Here is a 21,164-nt window from a genome sequence, read left to right on the forward strand (position 1 = left end):
GTGATACCTCGTGACGAACGAAAACTTTGTCGCACTGCCCTGTAACTTACTTTAAAAGAGCGTTTGTTTAGAATTGCAAGTAGCTATTGCTGTGGCTCGACAAGACACGAATTTTTAGTGTGTGCAGATGCATCACTGCATTTTAAATGCTGCTGTACAGTGAAAGTTCCATTCGAGATATTATTTTAAGAAATTAGACAACTACTCTAGATTTCTACCTTTCAGCACGCAAAATCATGTAACAGAGATAGGTATGGGTCAAGAAACATCAGGAGTTCAAGGTACAGAGAAACGCTTCACTGGACTGTCTTGTAGCAAAGGTAACGAAGTGAGGTAACGTTCGGTTCCAATTATTAGCACATCATTTCTAAAAAAATAAGAAAATTGAAAGCCAGGAGCATGAAACTGACGAAGACTTGGATGTACTGTTCCGTCGATAACGCGCCTAGTATATACGGAACACAATCTCTGGTGGTACAGGATTGGGGAGGAGGTAGGCCTTGTCCATTACAAAGAAATCGTTCCAGCATTCCAGCGATTGAGAGGAACTGCAAGAAACGTAAGTCAGTATGACAAGATGTAGAACTGAACCCATACTCACGAATGCGATTCTACACTCCTGGATATTGAAATAAGAACACCGTGAATTCATTGTCCCAGGAAGGGGAAACTTTATTGACACATTCCTGGGGTCAGATACATCACATGATCACACTGACAGAACCACAGGCACATAGACACAGGCAACAGAGCATGCACAATGTCGGCACTAGTACAGTGTATATCCACCTTTCGCAGCAATGCAGGCTGCTATTCCCCCATGGAGACGATCGTAGAGATGCTGGATGTAGTCCTGTGGAACGGCTTGCCATGCCATTTCCACCTGGCGCCTCAGTTGGACCAGCGTTCGTGCTGGACGTGCAGACCGCGTGAGACGACGCTTCATCCAGTCCCAAACATGCTCAATGGGGGACAGATCCGGAGATCTTGCTGGCCAGGGTAGTTGACTTACACCTTCTAGAGCACGTTGGGTGGCACGGGATACAGGCGGACGTGCATTGTCCTGCTGGAACAGCAAGTTCCCTTGCCGGTCTAGGAATGGTAGAACGATGGGTTCGATGACGGTTTGGATGTACCGTGCACTATTCAGTGTCCCCTCGACGATCACCAGTGGTGTACGGCCAGTGTATGATATCGCTCCCCACACCATGATGCTGGGTGTTGGCCCTGTGTGCCTCGGTCGTATGCAGTACTGATTGTGGCTCTCACCTGCACGGCGCCAAACACGCATACGACCATCATTGGCACCAAGGCAGAAGCGACTCTCATCGCTGAAGACGACACGTCTCCATTCGTCCCTCCATTCACGCCTGTCGCGACACCACTGGAGGCGGGCTGCACGATGTTGGGGCGTGAGCGGAAGACGGCCTAACGGTGTGCGGGACCGTAGCCCAGCTTCATGGAGACGGTTGCGAATGGTCCTCGCCGATACCCCAGGAGCAACAGTGTCCCTAATTTGCTGGGAAGTGGCGGCGCGGTCCCCTACGGCACTGCGTAGGATCCAACGGTCTTGGCGTGCATCCGTGCGTCGCTGCGGTCCGGTCCCAGGTCGACGGGCACGTGCACCTTCCGCCGACCACTGGCGACAACATCGATGTACTGTGGAGACCTCACGCCCCACGTGTTGAGCAATTCGGCGGTACGTCCACCCGGCCTCCCGCATGCCCACTATACGCCCTCGCTCAAAGTCCGTCAACTGCACATACGGTTCACGTCCACGCTGTCGCGGCATGCTACCAGTGTTAAAGACTGCGATGGAGCTCCGTATGGCACGGCAAACTGGCTGACACTGACGGTGGCGGTGCACAAATGCTGCGCAGCTAGCGCCATTCGACGGCCAACACCCCGGTTCCTGGTGTGTCCGCTGTGCCGTGCGTGTGATCATTGCTTGTACAGCCCTCTCGCAGTGTCCGGAGCAAGTATGGTGGGTCTGACACACCGGTGTCAATGTGTTCTTTTTTCCATTTCCAGGAGTGTACTATGTTGAATTTAAATATTCCCAGAAATGGACACAAACGTGATGTTTTAGTAATGTCTCTATGGTTACTTGCAAAGTATAACTTTCCACGTAAAAATAATATCTAGTTCCAAAATAGAAATTGTTTTCTATAGGCAACGATCCATCTACAATAGTATTGAGCACACATAAATTACCTACAATGGAGGAAAATGAATTGACTTGTTGCTGATTAATAGCAACATATATGCATTAATACGAGATATGAACCAGCTCATTTAAAACGAAATCCCTGTACCACGATGCTGTGCAGACTTAATGTGTCAACTAGAATTCGGACGATGTTTACCATAACTGGCTATCTGTTTTGCGTGGTTAGTTTTCCGGGTCTATGTTGGAAGCCAGTTATGTAGTGGTTACCTTTACCAAACCCATGTCTTGCACCCATTATGTAGAGAATCTCCAATTACACCAACCTTTTTAATAATTGTTCGTCGTCAGATTGGTGAAGACAAACCGGCAACAATGAAATCGTTCACCATTTGGAACAATTTAAACAAGAGATGGGGTCAGTAAGGAAAATCATACATTCGTGCGTTAAACAAAATAATGGATTAATGATTTTCATTTTCAGTTAAACACGTATACAAAATAATTTCCCAGTACGTTGCTTTTCCCTTGGGGTAAGATAACGTGTACATGGAAGTAAGTACATGTAGAGTTTTATCAAGCTGAGAGTCACTGGCCCTGATAAGATGTGAGGTTCTCAACATGGTGCTTCCAAGACGTTACTTTCATCCTCTGGAACTTCACTGGAGTCAGTTGGCCGTAGCTGTGATGAGCAATGGTTTGGTTCAACGTCACAGAGTGATGTACGGGTGTGTAATATCAGATGTAAGCAATTTCTTACAAAGTTGGGCATATTAAAAACAGCCTCATAGTTCTTTTCTTATTAATGTTGTTGTTAAGAATCAGACGTTATTTGAAAACAGTAGTAGCATTCATAAATACTGCACTAGCAGCAGAACTGGCCTCCACCACTCACAACGTTATCTTACTTTTTGCAGAGAACGAAGCAGCATGTGAAGGCCGCTGAGTGTGGACGGGATACTCCTGTAACCGAAATTGCAGGTCTGAAGATGGTTCTAGAGGAACTGAAACCGGTCATGTGAATAGACATTTTTATAATTAAGACGGATTATAAGTAACATAGCAGAGTATGCAGCCATAAAACTTATTTGACCACAATTCTCCCATCAGCTCGTTACAGGTTAATAAGAGCATCCATAATGGCATGATGACACGTATTTTGTTAATTTTCGTCTTCCATTGAGAACAAGCATGACAATAGCAGATATAAAAGGGGAGAGAAAGAGAGAGGATACATACGTTGTTTTCGTTCAGTTTATGATGAAGAGGGTACAAATGTTTAGTGCATTCAGTGAGACGCTTTCAGTTAGGAACGAGTATACTGTATACGCCGACATTTGTGCAAAACTTAACATGGTTCGTACTATTAACTACCAACTCATAATACGATTTCAGTTTCATTCATGAACACTCATACCTTATAGTGAATGGCTTTACGTCTGTAACCCCGCGTAACGGCTACTCTTACGTAATGTGACATGTAATTACCCGCTAAATTTTCCCACGATATCTTTTTGTAAACCAGTTATTTCTCAAATTACTTATTGGGTCAAATGCGCATAAAATCGGTTACAATTACTCCTACACATATACATCGATTCAGTGTACCGGATAGAAAACTGTTTGTCTGATTTTTGACATATGTTGTAATAGGCACATTCTTGCTTCACTGAAATCGACTGATTGAATTAGAGAGACTAACGAGAAAAATTTGTCTCTACATGTTTGTCGACAAAGGTAGTACTATAACGCATTCATGAAACTAATAACAACATCAGCTTTTTTAATCTCTGAATCCTATTATTGAGTTACAAATGCACATCTCCAAATACCAATTACTCACTACTCCTTACGTCGACCACTTCACCGCCCAGTTGACGATTATAGTGACGTGAAATAATTCACGCCAACACTGAGTAACAGATAGGGGCTCAAATTGCATCTACTCTTTACCTTTTCTTCTTTGAATGCTATCGCCGCTTTGATTAGGGTTCTGTGCAAGCATTATCAGTAATCAGCCTCTTTCGTCGGTTAATTTATTTAGTTATTTTTTGTCCTCCAGCGTGGACACTGCTTCCACGAATATGCCTAGAGGAAACACATACGGGAGTGGTTGAAAACAAGGCACTCGTCTAAAAGTAAATTGTTTTTCGCATGGTTAGAGTCATTTAAGCTTGCAATGGGACCACAGACCAACGAGGCTGTGGATATCTACCAAAAAACGAACAGAAAATTGATTACGTACTCATTTTTTTCAATTATAACTTTAGGACTAACCCTTTCAGCATTTAGGGCGATAGAGTGACTGAATAACTTCGACTACGTTTCGAAGATTTTCACAAGAAGTATAAGGGCTTTCGTTAGTAATCTGAGATCTTCTGAAGGGGCGATCGAAGAAAATTTTAAACGTTTGTAAGTAAATATGAACGCAAGATAGGTACAAATTTGGTTGTAGATGAGACGTGTGAGTTAGCTACAATGCGTCTCGATTGACGGTGTAGTCAGCTAGTGTGGCGCCATTTATCGAAATGAAAGATTTATTTCACCCAAGATACCTTACACACGATTCACATTTATACGTTTTCAGCACTGCTAGTAAGAAAAGAATTCTTGCAGACTTGCTGCACTGCCAAAGTGATAGTAGAAATGTTTGTATAATTACGATGGCTTCTCTCCTTTCAGATGGGTTTTAAAACTTTATTACTCCGCGAAATGTTTAAATTAACGACCAATCGCCCTAACAGCAGCAAATGGAAGGAATTAATCATCAGAACCAGAGGAAGCAATCACCAACAAACGCTGGAATGTTCAGGGCCTGCAACGTCTGCCCGAAAGCCGTTTTTGTGCGAGCAGTTCCGCTACTTTCGCGGACTTTTGGATGTAGGTGTGGTAACGCAGCTGGACAATGTCGGCGTGAATTGGAAAAGTTTCCAGTTACTCAAAGTCGGAAGAGGTGACAGCCGCAGACTCCGCAGGCTGACGGCAACCGACACCATGGCACAGTCCCGGCGAATTGAGTATTATAGCACCTGTAGCCGACATCGACAACGGCTTTCCTCCATGCGATTTGTTAAAAGGTATAAAATCACAAGGAAATGAGTTGGTGCAAATTATCAACCTAGCGCTGACATTCCTCCAAAGCCCCATCTACGAGGGGACTTCAAAAAGTAAATCATGTATATTATTTCTCAACTCAAAATAGCTTTTTCTCAACATATGCTAATCTTACAGCGATGAATGAGGTATCGGGGCAAATGTAACCAGATTCTGACACTGTATACCGATTTTTCCCTACAATTTACTATTTGCGGAAAATTTTAATATAAAGGAGACTTCTAACTATCATAGGCAGAAGGACATCATGGATGCACTGCTTCATACATCTATTTTGGGAAGCTAATTTATTAACCAGTAATAATGGTTTCCCTTTTCATACTATCTTACTATAAAAACCATTTTACTTGTTTTAAGTATACAGCACTGTATAGAGCATTTTCATAGACAATAACAGTGACCACTGCGATTATTTTCGCCCATCGTACAAGACGACTTTTCTGAACTAATACAGTGATGGGAAAAAATCCCAACACCAATGAATAATTAATGTACCGCACTGAAATTTCGAGAATACACTTGTCCGAGTAACATATTATGTTCGAGTCATTTGCATCACAAGATTACAGGTTAACGTAAGCCGCTGCAAACGTGAAACCCTGGTACGCTATTAACCGGTGTAACTGCCAGAATGTTGAGTGCAAGCATGCAGACGTGCATGCATTGTGTTGTACAGGTGCCGGATGCCTGTTTGTGTGATGGAGTTACATGCCTATTTCACTTGGTCGGTCAGCACAACACTGGTTATTGCTGTATTTGGATGTCACTGGAATTGTTATCCGATGGCGACCCATATGTTCTCGACGGAAAACGGATCTGGTGATCGGGCAGGCCAAGGCAACATGTCGATACTCCGTACAGAGTTTTGCGCCACAACAGCGGTATTCGGGCGACCGTTATCCTGTTGTAAAACATCCCCTGGAATGCTGTTCACGAATGTCAGCACAGCAGGTCGAATCACCAGACTGAAGTATAGATTTGCAGTCAGGGTGCGCGGGATAACCACGAGAGTGTTCTTGGACTTATACGAAATCGCACTCCAAACCAAAACTCCAGGCGCAGGTACAGCGTGTATAGGACGCAGATAAGTTGGCTGCAGTCACTCAGCTGGTCTCCTAATCAACGTACGGCCATAACTGCCACCAAGCTAGAACCAGCTTTCATGAGAAAACAACAGACCACCATGCTACCCTCCAATGAGCTCCTGCTTGACACCACTGAGCTCGTAAATGGCGGTGGTTTGCGGTCAGCTGTATGCACGCTACACGCCGCCTGGCTCGAAGCAATTCTTGGAGTAACCGTTGTAACAGCCTGTCGTGTCACTGTGGTTCCAACTGCTGCATAAATCGCTGCTGCAGATGCAGTACGATGCGCCAGAACCATACGCCGAACGGAATAATCGTGGTTCAAACGGCTCTGAGCACTATGGGACTCAACTGCTGTGGTCATCAGTCCCCTAGAACTTAGAACTACTTAAACCTAACTAACCTAAGGATATCACACACATCCATGCCCGAGGCAGGATTCGAGCCTGCGACCGTAGCAGTTGCACGGTTCCGGACTGCGCGCCTAGAACCGCGAGACCACCGCGGCCGGCGGAATAATCTTCCTCTAGGAAGTGCCACATGACTGTCCGGAGAACGGCCTTCTTGCGACAGTACGTACTCGCGACCGCCGCTGCCAGCAATCACGTACAGTTTTTACATTTCTGCCAAGTCTTTCCGAAACATAGTAGAAGGAAAATTCAGCTTCTCTTAATCCGATTACACAACTTCATCTGAAATCGGCGAGGTGATTATAATGGAGCCTTTGTTGCCCAAGAGGCGTTCTTGACCGACATCAGCTCACTACGTCCAGTCTCAGACGTAACTAACGGTCAGGACGGTTACAGCACGTATTGAAAGCAAACCTGACTTGCTACTAGCGCCACTCTTACGCGAATGGCGCGAAATTTGAGTATTCATCTTCCAGATCCAGAAAAACGCCTACCAGCTTTTGTTTATGTCGCACAACTTCTCCTTGATGTTGTGATGAATGAAGATGACAAGATATTTGTCATTGTCGCCTTGAATTGTGGTTTACCTACTACTGCAGCAGTCTAACTTGCTTACTGTAATTGAAAATTGTTTAGTTAAAGTTATAGGTTATGTTGCCCTACTGACAGTCCCTGATCTCTGCCCATCTCACAAGCCCGGACATACATTCCGAATGCACAACATACTTTTGAACACATGGGACTATATTATATGTAGAAAATAGTACGATAAATTTACGATAATTATTTCACATCGTTCGGCTCATTTTAGAGATTTTTCTCTTCATCCCGCAACTACACAACAACTACATCTATTCGAAAAGTTCTCGTTATTTAAAACTATAAAGGCTCGAAAGTTTCACACGGGTCCCCTGGTTGTGGTATGATCGCCGTATTGCAAACGCAAATTACAGAGTTGAGAATTTTGTGAAAGTAAAGTCAAGGATTAGTGCCCTCAATGATTGCTGAATACATCTTGCTTCTGAAAGGTATGCGTTTTTTTTAAAAAGCATTCCAAAAGCTAAGATGGCCAAAAATGTTTTCTATTCAAGACAACCGGTTTCAACAGTCTTAGCTGTCAGCTTTAAGTCTGGAAGAAAATCTAATAGATGGAATATGTCTCACTTGATACAGAAGTTTTAGTTTCGTATTATACAAAACAAACACTGGAAGCGGACCTGTACATTTGCATACCTTGAACACTTTTATGTAGTACAACATGTTCATTTTACGCTGACCTTGTTGTGTCTAGCAATCCTGCATATTCGGTTTCCTCGACAAACAATCAAACAACACGTATTAATGGGTTTCATTAAAAATGATAAAGCCAACTACTTAACTTTGATATGTGTCGCAAGTAAAGGGCGACATCCAAAATAATCAGTTTTCTTCAGAATAGATAAAGCAAGTCTATGAGACGTAGAGAGTACTAACGATAGAGGCTACGATGCGTGGTTAGCGAAATGGCTAACGTTAAACCTGCTATCAAGGTGGCCCGCCACCCATCTTGCATGGCGCTTTTGTGCTCTTCACGTAGGGGCCGCTGCTGTCGCGTTGTCGTCCTGGAGGGAGTTCGGTCAGCGTGCGATTGGCTGATCCCTTCTCATAGCCCTCTCTTCCCTGTCGTTCTCGACTGGCGTGCCGGCGCTGACTTAACGCCGTAACGGACCCCTTGCACAAGATGTGAAGTGCATAAAACTTAGCACATTATAAACGTTTGTCATCTCTAAAATATTTAAAAACATACAGCATCTTGTGCAAAAGGCCTCAACCATATACATATTTCTCACAGATGCTTGTTACATGATACAAATACGTACACAACAACACGTATGTTTACATATGCCGGACACATACTAAACAATGCAAAACCACTGTTCAGTATGTGCCCTGCATATGAAGATGTGCTACTGTGTACGTATTTGTATCATGTAACAAATAACCGTGAGAAATATGTATATGTGTGTATAATGATCCGAAAGAGATAATCAGGTAAGAAATTTGCCTTGGTGCCATTAGAATTTCATTTGAGAATATGACAATTTATGTTGCCATATGAATTGTTTTTAATTCATCCAAATGATGCTATTATAACTGAATATGATTTTAACTGTGGAGAAAAGGTGCGTACTATGGGAGAGATCGCTAATATGAGACTAAACTACGATTAAAGGAAATTGTCAGCTCTGTTTGGAAGTATCTCAACTTAGTTTTCACAGTGCAGTGAGAATAAGCCCATTACGGAGTTTCATATTGTCAAAAATTATTAATTTTAAAATTAGTGAATTTCAACGTTTTGGAATGTACGAGCTTCTATGGATTTAATATCTGAAGTTGAGTAGCTGCTGCAACAATATTCATGAGATTATGTTTTTCACAAAGTACTTTTTTCATTGGCTCTAATGGATTTTCCTTCACGCAAGATGACTTGTTTCTAACATTCTATACGATGAGTGACCTGATACGGGACGGTATCAGTGTTTATGACACGTTATTTAATTTTAGGAGAGACTCATGTTGCTACTTAGTAGTTCGAAGATTTTATAAATTTTATAAAGGTACCTGATGATGATCTTGTTTTCCTAACACTTGATGGGCATCATATCGTATTTGTGTGATAGAAATCAAGAAAAAGCCGTGCCCACGTCATCTGTTTATCACCCCATTCCATGCACGCTCAAGAAGCAGCCTCTTCTGTGGAATTCATGGGACCGTTTAAAATGCATTATCTCCAACATTAGAAAGCTGGTGAGCAACTAACCAATGTCAAGTAGTAACCCCATTTTTGATTAAGAGGTTATGTGCGATCAATATCAACGGAGAATGCTGTAAACGGCTTCTGGAAAGCGGGGCTCTTCCCATGTAAAACACATGGACTTAGAGGCAACGACCTTGTAATACAGCGGTAGTTTTAGATAAAAGAACCAAACAAACCTGACCTAGTAAAGAAAGCAGGTTCTGAGTCTGTTAAGTAGCTAATGCGGCGTTCGTACATGGAACGTTTGAAACAGTTCAAAAATATGAAAGCTGCAGCGAAACTTTTGTTTTTGAAAAGGAAGAAGAGAAAACCACAGAAAACGTAATATTACAGTCATCCGGAATCTCTTACAAATTTAATTGAGGACAATGATTCAGATGTGCAGACTGAAGAAAAAAAGGGAACAGTGAATTCTGATCATCTGGGGCGCCGTTTAATTTCACAGCAGCACCCTTTTGTTTGTCATCCGCGACACCCTTACAGGACTGCAGTACGTCGATGATATTCTATGCCTCCTATTACTGTCTTCATGGCAAGCCTTCCTGGGCGTAGGTTTGAGAACTATGGGCAGGGCGCTCCGATTACCTCGGGATTTTGTCAGTCTAAAGCTTCAGATGGACAGAATTTGGCGCCCCCTTCATCAGGACAGCCAACAACCTTATCAATCAGTGTCAGGCCGAATAACTGCTTGTCAAAGTGCCAGAGGAGGACCAACGCTTTATTGACTCGAACAATTTGTGAAGCCTTTTCTCTTGATTAAGTCATCAACTTTTTCTGAAATTGTAACCATTTGTTTGTCTGTACATGTACATCACAGATTCCAATTTCCGTCCTGTTCGGATAATTCCTTCGTAGTACGTCGTGTTTTTTAAAATTTTTTTTAATTTTATTTTTTTTAATCGTAAACTGTAATTTGAAGCCTTCAAGAAACTTTGTCTCGCGAACACACTGTACAAACTGGTGAAAGGAAAAAAAATATCTCTTACTATATTTTCGCTTTCGCATCTTACATGTGGCTTTAATTCACTATTTTTTCACTAATTGCTCTATTCGCAACATGTCTCACAGACAATATCCCCATGTACCAATAAATGTACCTGCAGAAATGCATCGTTGTACGATACATAGTTCGTGAGGTGCTTAAGTGGCTAATATATTTATGTTGTATGGTAATATATAGTTATATTTACTCAAAATTTTGTACATGGCTGCACGGTGAGAGACCGTGAATAGTTACAATTGAAAGAGAAACAGCCCTCGGTCACTATATTTTTAACAAATTAACCAGGTTTCAGCACTACTAGGAGTGTATTCTTCGGAATTTAAAACAAGGAATGATATATTGTATAACATGATCACAGAATAATGACTAAAAGCGTGTGGTAGGGTATAAGTACGGAATCATCGCAAAAGACTGAGAGTACTTATATGTCATTTATAAAATAATAAATATGCCAAAAGGGCATTACTCACAAAACTATTTAAGATAAAGAAAACTGAGCCGGCCTTGTGGCCGTGCGGTTCTAGGCGCTTCAGTCTGGCACCGCTTGACCGCTACGGTCGCAGGTTCGAATCCTGCCTCGGGCATGGATGTGTGTGATGTCCTTAGGTTAGTTAGGTTTAAGTAGTTCTAAGTTCTAGGGGACTGATGACCACAGATGTTAAGTCTCATAGTGCTCAGAGCCATAAAGAAAACTGAGATGGCGAGCCACCAAGGGCTCCTCGGTAAGTCCGTTTGGCAACCTGCACCACGCAAGTAACGAGCAGCCCTTAGTGGCTCGCCATCTCAGTTTTCTTTATCTTAAATAGTTTTGTGACTAATGCCCTTTTGGCATATTTATTATTTTATAAATGACATATAAGTACTGTCAGTCTTTTACTATGATTCCGTACTTATACCCTACCACACGTTTTTAGTCATTATTCTGTGACCATGTTATAGAATATAGATCATTCTTTGTTTTAAATTCTGAAGAAGACACTCCTAACAGTGTTGAAACCAGGTTAATTTGTTAAAAATATAGTGACCGAGGACTGTCTCTCTTTCATTGTTATATTTACTGGTATTTTGTCTGTGCGCTAATGAGATGTTCATCTCCTCTATTTTAACTTCGTTAGTAATCTCGTAATTCTTGATAAGATATCAATACTAAATAATATACTGCATTACATCAATACTAAACAATATACTGCATTACACATGACAAGAGAACACTGTTCCGTAAATTTACTAAAACTGTGCAATAATACAAGCAGTCTGACTGCGAGAAAAATATGAAATATAAATACCTACCAAAATGACTCATTTGAGTAGTATGTCACTGTTCAAATGTTAATTGTATCACCCGTAAATTATAAACGCTGTGCTGCTGCTATCTCCAAAACACTGTGGCTGCTGCTGCTATGATAGTTAAAAAATAAAAATTCAAACTACCAGCAACACGATTTGCAATGCGTGATTTAAGGTATAGTGATGTGCACAAAACTTATTTGTTAATAAATCTCATTACTTCGATTATCATTGTGAATTAAAGTTCTTTTTCTGAGAAACTCTGGAAAGAAAAATAATGTAAGTGAAACCTGAAATAAAGAGACGAAAGTTGCTTGAAGAAAAAACAATATAGCAACTTATTAAGAAAACTTTAAGTCACTAAGACAAAATACTTTAACATTAAAAGTATTAATAACTCACTTTACATAAATAGTGCAAAAGACGTGGACAAATCCTATTTGTCTTACAAACACGTATGCTATGCATCTTTCAAGAAAAATCAGTAAACCACGCATTGTTACTTTATCATAAAAGTCTCCAATTCTAAATCCCTGACGAAATTAATTACTGCGCTTGGATGTATCTGCAAATGCGCTATTATAGTATCTTTTGAAATCTTCTGAATGAATTTACAAAGTACCTCTTCATAAATGAAAAATAATATAAGAAAATTCTTGCCGGTATACAGCACGACCTAAACATTTATTACTACATCACAAGATACAACTCGACAACTTTTCTGTATCTCCAAGACGCTACTCCTCTCACAAGGAAAGATTCTACTGAGAGTCTCTCGCAGCGCAACCTCTTTGGTAGAGATGTTGCCCGCTATTACTCAGATGCTATTGAAGTTTTACTCTTCCACGTCACAGCCAAAATATTACTAATATTAAAATTTTGTGTATAAAATAAAACCCTTACAATACGACGTATTACACAACGCGGATGACACATTACACAACCTTGCTGGGCTGATACCGATGTTCTTTATTACGCGTGTTTCTCGTGGACCCTTTACAGGACATCTTGGTTCACTGTTCCAGAACCCACTTGCTCTTCAACAGCCTCCCGTAACAATATATCTCTGCATCTTCTGTTTCATTTCTAGATTTTCCGTTGTCCAAGTCTCTGTATTTGTGGAAGCCATTCGATACAGCGGCAAAGATACGAGCTTCCAGATCCGTGGACTAACTTTGTGATTTGGTTCATGACTTGCAAGCGGATAGGCATACTCGAGTCGTCCTTAATGTGGCGAAAGCACAAAGCTGTAAAAACATGGCCAATGTAGTGTTCACGATATATTTAAAGTACCTAGTGGGTAACGCCAGACGATGATGTCTCGTGTATGAAATTCGCCCTGCTAGACAACGGAAATGAAATACTTAGAGTTCAGGAGAAGGTCGATGCTAAGTACAGGAAGTGGGATGAATATTTCGTTACAGTTTGATTACAACATTATGATTAATTACCGTAAACCATAAGACTCGTACAGTGTATGAGGTTATCCGTTCGGCGGGACTAGAAGTGTAGCGACCGCAAAGAATTAACAGATCCGCACTTTACCGACAAACCCACCTATCAGCGCAGGATTAGACATCAAAGGTGCGTATGCCACGCCCAGGACGTTATAATTGGCGTTGCAAATCCGTCTTTCTGTCCACAAACAAGACGAATGAGCTCTTTGAAGATTATCGCAGCCAGTAGGAGCTGATTTCTCTCTAGAAAGATTTCTTCTTGCTAATGATGCGGAGTAGAATTCCGGGAATTTTTTTAAGTATTTCGGAAAAAGACGGAATACTTTGTAATAATGTCGGGCTAACGAATTTTGGATACCGTAGATTGTAAGATGGGCAAAATCCGAACAGTGAACCAATAAGCCTGACACAGAAATCACCAGTTATATTCCGAAAACTAATTTCACTGGATTAATGTCCGCGACTTATGGTCTTGCGGTATCGTTCTCGCTTCCCGCGCACGGGGTCCCGGCTTCGATTCCCGGTGGGGTCAGGGATTTTCTATGCCTCGAGATGACTGGGTGTTGTGTGTCTTTCATTATCATTGACTCGCAAGTCGCCGAAGTGGCGTCAGTTAAAATAAAGGACTTGCGTCTTCGGCGGCCGAGCACCCCGCATGGGGTCTCCCGGCCAACAATGTCGTACGATCATCTCATTTTTTACGGGATTAATGGTCTCACAGGGCTTAGTTACATCGTTTTCCCACACGCCTATTAGTGGGGGTTTTATTACGGTCTAACCTCCGCCAGAGACACTTTAAATGAATTGTCTAAATGTCTATTGATTTCATCCTCAGGAGCCGAAACCAGAGGAGGTAGCGATGTGTGTGGTGTCAGAAGACAAGTCGACGTTCTGACGGATTCCAGAGCTTGTCCGTTGGTTTCAGGATGGGCTTTGGGCCGGCTAGTCCAACTCAGGAATATTATTTTCAACAAACCACTGCCTCACAGCTGCTGTTTCGTGACAGAATGCGATGTCATACAGATAGAAACAATCATTGCATGCGAACTGTTCCTCTTCAAGACCGGTACGCAGTAAGCACTGCTGTAGAGCTCATATCTTTCCGTATTTTGAGTATTTTTGACTAAACATGGTGGCACGTAATGTTCTCTAGGCATTCTCCAAAACCAAACCCTTCCGTCGGATTGACACTGTAATTAGTCACTCCAAGTCACTTGTTTCCAATCATCCACCGTCCAGTGCCGTCTCTCTTTATACCACCTCGAGCGTCGCTTAGCAATGAGTACTGTAATGTCTGGTTTATGAGGAGGTGCTCAACCACTGTGTTCCGTTCTATGTGACTCTCTACCCACAGTCATTGTGCTAGCTAGACTGTACATAGCACTTTGGAACTCACGAGCGGTTCCTGATTTCCTACCATTTCTTACAACCTCTCTTTGCAGTGCTGAACGATCCCTGTCCGTCAGTCCATAAGAGCTGGCTGGTCTTGCATCCTATGTAGTTGGTACTTGACGTTTCCACTTCACAGTCACATCACCAACAGTCCACATTTACAGCTTTAGAAGGGTTTAACTATCCCTGGCGAATCTGTTATGCATTTGACATGGAATAACTAGTCTACATTCGAAGACACTGAGTTATTCTGGCAGACACATGCGCTGTTGCTGAGTCTCTGCCGACCAAACAGTACTCCGCGCCCCCTTGTATACGGGTGCTGGGGTATCGTGACATCTAGTGGTAAATTCCGTATTACATAGAGGCATCCTGATACTTTTGATCACATATTGTAGCTGATTGTGCGAAGCCGTTTGAGTTCTTGAGTCGTCCAACGTTGTCTCGCCTGATGAACTGGGCGACGTACTCCTCCACTACACTCCCTACTGTTACAGGGGCCTAGTTTTCTCTAGACATATAGGTTCAGCAGAAAGTACTGATATATAGTAACGTAAAACAACTGGTTGTCGTTCGAAGCTACAGGTGGTCCGCTTTTCTAATGGCATGCTACATTACACACTGAAATAGACTATTAACCACAGAAGGTGTGCACACAACGCAGCGATTTAGCATTCTCTTTTTCTCCAGGTCACAAGACACATCATAACAGCTACACACTGCAATCTACTTTACCCTGAATGGTAAAAAAACATCAGCCCATTACAATGTAACCAATGTACCCAGCCAACGTCCCTCTGAAGAGATGTTTACTCTTTTCGAGTTGAAAAAAAATCCAATGTTTATAATAACGGAACATCTCGCTTAGGCGCTGGTCAACAGCCTGTACGAATTTTATACAATGCGTACCACTGTGGTGCCTGTGATAATGTTGTTTATTCTGCTGCGAGTTTCGGTCTTAAACCGTCATCAGCCTCAGGGTACAACATGCAAAACTGGGCAATGTAACAATGTGAAACGATATAAGATCAAAACAGGAAAAACCGTTAAATCAGTAGAAATACTCATAAAAGTTATCGCAGATGTTTCACATTTTACACAAGCTTTGACATACGTTACCACTGAAAAATCATAGTTGCTAATACAAATGAAAAATTATAACAAGATTAAAGTGTCATGGTCCATTGACAACGGGACCACATATGATATATAGGAATACAAGTCAAAGAACGTCAAAGTCAAAGATGACAGTATTGGCCAGATACAAAGAAGTTTGCGTTAAACACTTCTATGGTAATCAGATTACAACACTGAAGCATTAAGAGCTCTATACTTGATTGATATTACATAAAAAAACATTAATAAAATAAAGAAAAGATAACAGGATTGGTGACTGTAAGAATATCCAATATTTTGCAGTTCAGTCAAAAGTTTAAGCGTGTAAAATACAACTACAGAGTAGTAGAGCCTTATCTGACGGAAATACACTTTAAAGTAAATTAATATTAATGAAATATAAATTTTTGGATTGAAACAAGAAGCAAAAGGAATGTAGAATATGTACATGCAAAACATCTAAAAATTCACGCATATCCCACAATCTAACCTTTTTTTGTGGAGAATCTTGGTATACATCTGAACTATTACACATTAGTTAGAAGAATATGTCATCCAGTGTCTACATAATCACTTAATGCAATTAAAATTCCATTTATCATACAGATAAAATTAATTAAGAGATATGATATTATGAAAAGTCACAATGAAAGATATGCATAAGAGACATCCAACCTCTTACACATTATTTAGAAGAAAATGTCATCCAGTGCCTACACAGTCAGAAAATGTAATTTAAATTCCGTTTGTCATACAGATAAAAGTTCAAAAACCAATGTAAAACAACTATGTAGCGAAAATGTAAGCTGTTACACATTATTTAGTATGATATGTCATCCAGTATCTACACAATCACAAAATATAATTGAATTCCATTTATTAGACAGATAAAAGTTAATAAAGAGGCATGATATGATAAAAAGTCAAAGTGAAACACATATGTGGAAAAGCTGTGTATCATAGATTAGAAAACAAGAAAGTGGATAATGATACTAAGGACAAGAGAGGAGGGAGACAGAGACGAAATAAAAAGTGGGTCATAATTGAGTAGAGTTTTAGTTTAGCAAGGTCAACTAAAATATTTGAATCTGTCAATTAAATCATTTAAGAAACATTTGCTTTTAAGTTCCATCTACTCATTGAGAACTTTTTCTGGCAGAATAACCGTATTTGCAAAAATATGTTTCTTTGAGAAGGTTCATAATCACATCCTTTTCAAGACTATGCAACATTTCCATGTAATCAGCAATTCTATCCACTGTATGATTGTGTGATCTTAAACACATACCTAATGCAAAGGTGCTTCTTGGATAGGAACCATAATTAAATATAAATCTGAATTTCCTTTCTGATTTGCCAATATACATTTTGTCACAGTATCAACAACTAATTTTGTGCATGTCTCACATCATAAACTGATTCTCGATGAATATTTTGGTGTAATTTTTGCCCTAAATTGTCTTCAGTTTGAAATTAAATTGTAGTGTTACTTCTTTTTTAATAAATGTTTGATTTAATAGATACTTTTCCACAATGTAGAATTGTAGCAAATCTCAAATTTGACATGCCTTTTATTTTTCCCAAAGTGATTTCTTCTCTACCTAACTTCTCTTAAATTTAATTATTTTTAAATACAATTTCTGTACTAATTCAGGGTCATTTTGTGTATTTTAGGATATTTCTTTATTGACGTTTTGATCAGACAATAGCAATCTTAGAACTCTGTTCAGCATAGAGTTGAGAAAGGCATGTTTATATGTGATGTGGTGGCATGACTAGTTATTGATTATTGTAGGCTTTCTGTATACATTAAACTGATGTCTATCACTATATTTTCGACTCATGTATCCAAAAAATTATTCTCATATTTCTTCAATTTCCACTGTGAACTGAAGGGTCGATGCATATCATTAAAAGACTGTGTAAGCTTTGAACATCATTGAAACAACCTCATATGAAGATGATGGTGTCATCGACCTACATTTTATTTTTTTTTTTGGTCGTCAGTCTACTGACTGGTTTGATGCGACCCGCCACGAATTCCTTTCCTGTGCTAACCTCTTCATCTCAGAGTAGCACCTGCAACCTACATCCTCAGTTATTTGCTTGACGTATTCCAATCTCTGTCTTCCTCTACAGTTTTTGCCCTCTACAGCTCCCTCCAGTACCATGGAAGTCATTCCCTCATGTCTTAGCAGATGTCCTACCATCCTGTCCCTTCTCCTTATCAGTGTTTTCCACATATTTCTTTCCTCTCCGATTCTGCATAGAACCTCCTCATTCCTTACCTTATCAGTCCACTTAATTTTCAACATTCGTCTATAGCACCGCATCTCAAATGCTTCGATTCTCTTCTGTTCCGGTTTCCCCACAGTCCATGTTTCACTACCATACAATGCTGTACTCCAGACGTACATCATCAGAAATATCTTCCTCAAATTAAGGCCGGTATTTGATATTACTAGACTTCTCTTGGCCAGAAATGCCTCTTTTGCCATAGCGAGTCTGCTTTTGATGTCCTCCTTGCTCCATCCATCATTGGTTATTTTACTGCCTGGGTAGCAGAATTCCTTAACTTCATTGACTTCGTGACCATCAATCCTGATGTTAAGTTTCTCACTGTTATCATTTCTACTACTTCTCATAACCTTCGTCTTTCTCCAATTTACTCTTTTATAAGAGATAATTTTATTTCCCTCTGAGGAATTGCTATTAAATTATTTATACTCAATATTATCAGGGAAGATATTGACAAGAGTACCAGCTAAACCACTTTCCCTTGCAAACCCATTTTATTGCTTGAAATATTCATCACTGAAGAATAAATAGTTATGACATAAAACAAGGGTTAAGATCTCAATAAGTTTAATTACCTAGGGAACATTTAACCTTTTATATTGTACAAAATTTTGTTTGACTAACTCAATAGATTTTTCAACTGGTACATTACTATGCTTAGGTAGCTTCTATTTTACATGTTTACATATTTGAGTGAATTGTAAAATGTTGTATATTCTTACATTGATTAATCCTGTTATTCTTGTCCTTCTTTTATTAATATTTAGATGTAATATCAACCAAGTGTAGAATTGTTAATACTTCAATTTTGTAATCTGCTTACCACAGAAGTGTTTAATGGTACTTCTTTGGATTAGATCAAAATGTGATCTTTGACTTTGAAGTTCCTTGACTTGCATTGCTACACTTACATGTTGTCCTTTTTTGAATGGGCCATCATCATATTTTAATCTTGCTACCTACTGCACACAGCAGCTATCCACTACTGACTCAAAGATTCTGCATCTCCACAATGTTGCCATCGCAGGCAGAGATACCGTTGAGTAACAACTGCTTCTCTGACCACAATTCTTCAAATATATTATTTTCCTTTACACATATTAACAAATCCAATAACATCATCGTACAGTTCTTCGACATGTCTCACTAACACACACGTTGTACCAGGAGATAACGCCAAACCCTCTGGTTTCAGAGTTCGCCGTGCGGCGGTGCTCGCTGGAAGGGCGCTGGGAGGGCCGCGACCCTTCGTCCCCTCAGGGCTGGACCAACTACACGCCCTGCTACCTGCCGGAGACCCTGCAGCTCATGCGGAGGCTCTACGCCGGCTCTGAGGCCGCCGCCAAGGTAGGCCAGCACTGTAACGCCACTACAGGAAAGGTCGGCGCTGTACAGAAAACAGACACACGAATGAACTCAAAACCAGCCTACGTGGTGAGATAAACTTGTTTAAAGTTTGCGAAATGGTCCGTCATTTCGACGTCAGCATAATTATCTGTTGAACCGGAGGGCTAGGCCACAAGAAGTACTACTACTACTACTGCTACTACTAGGTGATCAGGCCCAGTGGACCGCACGCATCTACAAGTTTCCTCCTCCACTGTATTCTGTCCATTGCTGCTTTCCGCCATCCGTTCACATCTATTGACAATTGGTTTAAATCTTCATAGAGTCCCTCCCTACAAGGCTTCTTGGGTCTCCCTGGCGGTCTCTATCCTGTAGGTGTGAAATCCAGGAGCTTCCGAGGCCATCTGTGATCCTCCATCCGGGCCACATGGCCGGCCCACTGCATTCGTTTGGCTTTGACAGTTCCTGCTACCTTGGGCTGCTGGTATAGTTCCTCAAGCTCTTGGTTGTATCTGATCCTCCATTCCCCTGTATCTGCGTCCAGAGCCGGACCGAAGATCTTCCGAAGCACTTTTCTCTCAAAAACAAGGAGCTTATGGAAGGCCTGTTTCCGGATACTCTACGTCTCACAGCCATATAGATCAACAGGCTGAATCATGGTTTTGTACAATCGAATCTTGAACTGTCTGGAGAGATATCTGGACCGAAGCAGTTTTGCTAGGCTGTGGTAAGATGGGTTTGCTGCTTGTATTCTGGCATTGATCTCTGCTTCACATGACGAGTTCTCAGTGAGATGTGGCCCTAGGCCACAACCGGAAGAAATACTTCAGACAACACTACCATTAAATAACGAAGTTCGATAAACATTTATTTTAAAATGTTACTTTACACATTACTTATAGTGAAGTTATTTAATCTTGATTGTAAACTTTTTCCAAAGGAGGAAAGAATCAAACTTTGAATGAGAGTATTTAAATGGGCACCATGTACAAAGTCACAATCCACCAGGCCCAGCGCCGTAACGGGATACCTGAAAGCACCCACAGACACGGAAGGAAGGTCGAATTACTACAGACCAAAAATTAAGATTACAAATCAAATATAAACAGAGTCCCAACTAAGTTATTTTTGAACCGGGTAACTGAACCATGGGACAGTTGAAAAACAATGTAAATATTTTAAAAAAATTGAATACTTAACATCACGTTGCATAAACGGCCACAAATTATTTAAAAACTGAAATTTTTAATTTCAGTCTCCTTAAGAAAATGCCAGTTTGCTTCCAGAAGACCACTAGTTGAAACGACACTGATCTTAATAAACATATTATAAACAATTAAAAAGTTTTACTTAAGAACAAATAGAGCTTGAGGTTTTACAAATATACGAAATTCACGACGGAAACTTTCAGCTGTGCAATAAAGTTTATTCCGACTGCTTAACCACAATTAAATGAAAATTACTGTGTAAAAGCCCTACAGAGGATGCTTCCGTTTGCTAATTGAATTACTTCATGGAACAGGTATTGCACCCACACCACAGTCCGCTGTAATGACTCCAAAATCTGAATCAGACTGCACAGCAGCTTTGCAGCTTAAGAAACAAATAAACGTATCTAGGCGAGAAAGGGGTTCATATCAATTTGCGCACTACCGGGAAACCACATAATTCTTAATATTAGGACAACCAAA

The 21,164-nt window shown here is 40.7% G+C and overlaps 1 protein-coding gene across 1 annotated transcript in view; it reads left to right on the forward strand.

Moving 5' to 3' along the window:
• LOC126455426 (PDF receptor-like) overlaps positions 1-21,164 on the forward strand; it is a 403,957-nt gene that overhangs the window by 262,971 nt on the left and 119,822 nt on the right. The window contains exon 4 of the mRNA XM_050091176.1: positions 19,322-19,473. Within this exon, the coding sequence (XP_049947133.1) occupies positions 19,322-19,473 (152 nt within the window). The remainder of the gene's footprint in view (positions 1-19,321; positions 19,474-21,164) is intronic.

Source organism: Schistocerca serialis, chromosome 2, assembly GCF_023864345.2.
Source record: "Schistocerca serialis cubense isolate TAMUIC-IGC-003099 chromosome 2, iqSchSeri2.2, whole genome shotgun sequence".
Lineage (NCBI taxonomy): Eukaryota > Metazoa > Arthropoda > Insecta > Orthoptera > Acrididae > Schistocerca > Schistocerca serialis.